Source organism: Dermacentor variabilis, chromosome 3 (assembly GCF_050947875.1).
Source record: "Dermacentor variabilis isolate Ectoservices chromosome 3, ASM5094787v1, whole genome shotgun sequence".
Classification (NCBI taxonomy): domain Eukaryota; kingdom Metazoa; phylum Arthropoda; class Arachnida; order Ixodida; family Ixodidae; genus Dermacentor; species Dermacentor variabilis.
In genome coordinates this window covers 64013934-64019933 of record NC_134570.1, presented here as the reverse complement: position 1 = coordinate 64019933, position 6000 = coordinate 64013934, and the positions used below count along the sequence as shown (strand labels likewise).

The following is a 6000-nucleotide window of genomic DNA, read 5'->3' as shown; positions in this document are numbered from 1 at the left end:
ACTTTCTTGGGTAATTATGCTTTTTAGTAGAACTCTGGGAGTGTTAGCCAGCCCCACCGCTCACAGACTTTGGCGGCGGATGATCGTTTCTGCCTCAGGCGTCACGAGAACGTGATCTTTTTGGGTGAAGGCAACCGGTCAATAAACCCACACATGCTACCTGAAGGCATCAATGTTGCCGGATTCGAGTCCCTCGTTGTGTACTAACGAGAAGAAAGGGGGCTAACCGAGGGCCCTGATTTTTATTAGTCACATCATCAGCCAACAAACACTGACACCAAGGACAACATAGGGGAAGTTACTTGTGCTTAATGAATGAAATAAAAAAAACGATAAATTAATGAAAATGACATATATATATATATATATATATATATATATATATATATATATATATATATATATATATATATATATATATATATATATATATATATATATATATATATATATATATATATATATATATATATATATATCACTGTTCCACAGATTTCGACCGGTGGGACAGTCGCCGATTTTCCCACCATCCATTTCCCACGGATTTCGGTTTCGGTCCATTTGTTGCATGTCGCACCGATATTCACAAAGACTGACCCCAAAGGGTGCAAGATACACGGCAAGAGGCTGGAGGCCTTTCGGTAGCACGTGTAAAAGGACCAATGTGTGTCTACTTCGTTCAAGTCGAGGGTGGCGACTACTCGGCCACACAAGGAAGAGCCAATAAAATAGGCACCACACATTGTTTCAGCGCGCAGTCTTTGGCATTCACCTCAAAGCGTTGTGGAACGGCAATCGTTTCCTCAAATTGAAGACACCAATGAAAAGTTTCATATCCCAGTTTTCGACAATTTTGTTCTCGCTGAGACCCATGTTCGCAAAACGCAAGAATTGACAAAAGAAACAGGCGAGACACACAAACAGCAACGTGAGCACGGCGTTCTCATCTCCGTTTGCGTGTTCCTCTTGCTTCTATTTGACATTTTGCGCTGGAAACGTTGGTCTCGGCAATCATTCGGTTCTCGCTACATCCGATGTCCAAGGCTAAAGGCGGCAAGGAAACGATCTGCAAATAAAATCGCGTCGCCTCGGAGAAAGCTGAAGCTCGCACATCGCACTTTAGTAGCAAATAACACGTTGAAGCAGCGTGCGGTAGTACATAGACCCTCAGTACCCACAACGGCATGAAATTCAGGACTCACGAGTGCTTGCGTATAAATATAGGGGGCAGCAACAACAACAACTATGTTCAGGATGGCTGGACATGTGGCGATATGTTATCGATAAAGAATGTCCTTATACCAGCCCATGATTCCTGCAACATCGTGTAATTTTTTTTTTCCGGGACCAGAGCTTCGTGCGGTGGCGCTAAAATCTAGCAAAGTGTTGAGTTTTCTGATAGCGTTGTAGCCACTGCGTATTAAAGAAGTATTTCGGCATGCATGTACCTTGAGATCCAAGTCGAACGAACATGCATTGAAAAGAAAACGTGAAAATGAATGAACCTCTATGATATATCCCCATGGGATGCAGGGGTCTTCCATTAAGATAAGTTTAAATTTAACGAACAGCATTCAGTGGGTCAATTATCATTTGTACAATTTTTTTCCTACGTGTCCCAACATGTGCTGGGTAGCTACTGAATACTCTTCGTCTACAAATATTGACTTTGAGAAGTTGGCGGGGACAAGTTTAAATCAATCACATCCTTCGCATTAGCCGCCACGACAGTCTGGAGAGACAAATGCGAATGTGACCAGCACATTTAGAACACATGTTAAAGTGCTATCGGCATAGCGCGTTGAAGAAAACAATGAAGTTTTCTAAGCAAGAACCCGCGATAAATCCTGAATGACCATTAGGCCCGACGTAACATTGGTCTCAAAACCCTTTACTTAGCAGCTTCAATGGCGCTACGTTTGCGGCGCTAGCTACTACTCATATATATATAACAGATTCTATCCCAGCCGAATCACATATAAAGAAATATGAATTCGCGCTCATTTACGTGTATAGCGACGACGTTAGGCACGGTCAGGAAAAATGGCACGCTGATGTAATGCTTCAGTTATGAAAGTGCGGCCATGTCCTGCAGTCTTTAGTCAGCGTCTTATATTACTTGCGAAAGAAAAATGGGTACAACAATAGGAAACAACGGATCTTCCTTTGCCGTTTGACCATTCTGCACGTTCTAAAAAGAACAGATTACTCACTGCGGTCTGTATTCAACACGAGCTAATGGCTCTGCTTCTATCGCACTGCCCATCAAGAACTTAAATATTCTTTTATTACCAAGCTTTTAACAGGAAAGAGGAAAATAATTGTTTGCACATCTACCTGCGATTTCTTTTTTTTTTTTTTGAAAACCACTTATTCGCACAGAACAATGCTCTGACAAAGGGTCATTCTCGAAGGCTCTAGCCGGCGTTCTGTAGTCAGGTCTCGCGTCTAACTGATGCTGGGTGCTCTCACCGTCATTGCCTTCTTTTCCTGAACGATGCTTGAAAAGTTCAAAAAGTCAGGAAAGCGACAGAGGGTGAGGAGAAAACGGCTTTATGAATGAAGCAGGCACGTAGGAGATGAGATCGTCCCTACCGCTCTAGGCTCAAAAAATGTTGCACGACCTGAACAAAAAGTTCTGGTTGAATTTGTTTAGCTGTGCGTGAACGACTCTAAAAAAGAAAGAACACAAAGAAAAAAAAATGTTATCGTAGAGGAATTGTGGACAAGCAGGCGTACGGCTCGCATTCTTATGCAGCCATTGTGAAGTAACAGGAAAGAAAAAAGGAAACATTAAATCCTGCCGAGTTCGATTCAGTCGCTTGCTTCTTAATAACCGCGTTCAATAGGCCATTCGCAACCTTTATACCTACATTGTCTGCCACCGCTGTCACAACAAGCTGTTATCCAAGGCTAACGTTCCTACAAGAGGAGTCAAAAAGCTAACAGTGAGAAAAATTCAGAAACTATGTCGTGGATTGCACTGTCTCAAAGCCAACTGAAAGTATTCCAAATATTGGTTTGACTTGCTTGTTCATGGAGTGCAACTTGGCGGCGCGATGTCTTGAAGGGCGTGCCGTTAGACAATGAATTTAAAGGGATGACTACATGCCCATGTATTGTGTTTGGGCAAAAAAAAAAAAAAGAACAACAACAACAACACGAACGAAGAATCATGTGACAGAGCTACAAGAACCGAAATAAGATGAGTGAAGCAAAAGGGGGCCTGTGATCAACAACTATAATATAAAGAAATGAATACACAATACGACGTCTTCGAATAACGTAGTCCAGTGCGAGGACAGGCCTAAGAAAGAGGACTAAGAAATTTGGGCTGCAATCAGGCAGTCGATAGCTTCTCAAATTGGCTTGCCAATATGCCTCGTTGTTGGATACAGAAGTGTCTAAAATGTTCCGCACTGCGAAACTACGCGAAAGAAGGAAAGAAGGAGGGAAATAAAAATAAAAAACCTGGTCAAAAAATATTCCAAAGCTGCATCCGGTCAGCTTTTGCTACGATTTTAGAACGACCGCAGGAAGCTCATCTTGAAAACGCGAGTTCTGCGTTCTTGTATTTCGGAAGGCGTACGGGGCACTAACGCTCAAAGCGGGGGAGGACAACGAACAACCGTCAGGCTACAAAGGGGCGTATACGGTTTCCCGGGCACATCTACAGGGTCAGCAGTAGCGGGTGGCAACAAGGGAATTGACAGGGTCCCGGAGGAAGTCACGGTCTACGAGACACATCGTATTCCTGCGAGATTTCGCCGCGCCACTCGGGCAGCGCATAGATGACCGCTGGGAAGACAGTAGAGATAGAGAAACACGTGGCGGCAGAGGTGGCGCAGAGAGGGCGCTGGTGTCGGGCCGCTCATGAGCGCGGCAGCGCCCCCTTGCGCGCCATGGCGGCAACGTTGCGCTTGTTCTCGCCGCGGGGCCTGCAGCGCTTTGCAAGGCGCTTAGGCCTGTCCTGGGGCCACGGAGACGTCGCCTCGGCAAAGTCTGCAGGTTCAACGAAAATGTCGAGGGGAGGAAGAAAGAGGGAGAGAGAACGGTCGTACGTCAGTGCTACTGTCACGTATAGGCCTTTATTAATGCTGTTGAGCGAGTGGTATAAATGGCTGGGGACAATCAGTTTTTCATATATGTCACGTCCGCATTGTGTTGCTTTTACAGCGGAGCTGTACACTGCTAGGGTACCATAGAATTTTCGCGTCCCCACAGAAAAACTATCATCACCAATGGCTTACAGCCCCGTCAGGCAGATGCTACAATCACTCGGCAAAGTGAAGCAGGCATTGCTTACATCCTTTATAATTACCCATACAACATACAGAGCAGCATGCCGAAAACTCATCATAAATGGTTCATAACCCCGTAAGCAATGGCTCATACACCCGTAAGCAAGCAAAATGTACAATGGCCCATACCCCCGTAAGGATGAGGCTAAAAGCGCTCACCAAAGTGCAGCAAAGAGGGCATACATTCTTTGGAATCACGTAAACAACATGCGTTGTCGGTGATTTCAATGTGGATGTGCCGGCACCGAAAAGGGAGTGGTTTACGCGTTTCGTGTTCGAGACATTTCGCTTGGGATGACACACCGATCCGGCCCAACCGACCACCCAGCGGCGTACGTGCATTGATAACGCATTATCAAAGAATGTGTCTGCAGTTGCGAGTATGCCGATCAGTGTATATTACAGTTAGCACAAAGCCATCGTGACTGTCGTTACTAAATGTAAATGAGTGATGCAATAAAGTCTTCAACACAAGTTTTCTTAAACCACAATGTGTACAGCTCCGGTAACCCGCCCCCCCCCCCCCCCCCTTCGCTGGGCGGAGTGACCGTAATTTTTTTTTTTGGCTGGTGATCGGTTATCACTGGATTATTTATCTTTATTTATTTTTACATACTGCAGCCCATGTTAGCCTATAGCAGGAGTAGCGATAACATCATGCGCCAATTGCAGAGAAAAAATCGGTCAGAGTGCGAAGAACGGACATTTCCGGGCAATGCATTCCAACGTTCAATTGCTGAGGAAAAAGAAAACAATGCTTGTACATGCCAGTTCTGGATTGCAATTGCAAAATATTTAGGCTGTGAGAGCTACGGGTGCGGGAAAGTTCAGCAAACTTAAATTATTTATCTAAGCGGGTACAGCGTGAAGACTTAATTATGGTGTGCACGAACTTTATGCTATCGTTGTGGCGACGTGTTGCCAGAGTGGTTAATTTGAGCTTAGAGAGGGTAGAAGAAGGTGAAAAATCCCTATCGTAGTGACGGTAGGTAAAACGAACAGCTTTCTTATGTGCGAACTTAATATTGTTAGTATAGTTTTTATGAAAAGGGTTCCATACTATAGATGCATAGTGAAGGATTGGGCGGATCAGTGTTTTGCGTGTTAGCAGTTTATCACTCATATGTCCAGTTGTCACTTAGCGCAAAGGCGCACCTATTGCATTTGGAACCTCCGTGACGTGAGTTAAATTCAGCTGGGCATCGGATAAATTTAACAGATCTTTTTCGTCGTTGTGGAGCGGCATAATTCCCAGTGGCACCTACCTAGCTATCCAAGTCGGAGTCAAAGACGTTCATCGAAAAGCGGCACACACCTAATGGCACGTGCGTAGTTGCCCAAGGGGGCATTAACGAGGTTCATCGAAGACTAGCGCAGACCGAGTGGCGATACCCAGTGCTCCAAGTCGGCGTCAAAGAGCACCACTGAGCAGCGGTATCTACCCAGTGTCGTATCTACAGCGAGCCATGTCGGCTCGAAAGAGGTTCGTTGAAGAGCGGCACATATGCACACATCGCCACATGCTCAGTGACCCAAATTGGTCCGGCGACTCACGCACGTCGTCTCATCAAGACTGTCATTTTACTTTCTTTTGCATTTACCGCATGCATGCGTCGAATTGGACGCTTACCCTACTACTGATAAAATCAGACGACCTGCATTTTTTTCTTTTCCTTTTTTCTTCTGCCCACCTTCTTCT

General features: G+C 45.0%; 1 protein-coding gene across 2 annotated transcripts in view; it reads right to left on the bottom strand.

Moving 5' to 3' along the window:
* Positions 1 to 472: 472 nt before the first annotated feature.
* Positions 473 to 6000, bottom strand: part of LOC142575764 (uncharacterized) — a 232606-nt gene continuing 227078 nt past the window's right edge. For both annotated transcript variants that reach the window (XM_075685384.1, XM_075685385.1), the window contains one exon: positions 473 to 4002. In XM_075685384.1, the coding sequence (XP_075541499.1) occupies positions 3872 to 4002 (131 nt within the window). In that variant the 3' untranslated portion in view covers positions 473 to 3871. The remainder of the gene's footprint in view (positions 4003 to 6000) is intronic.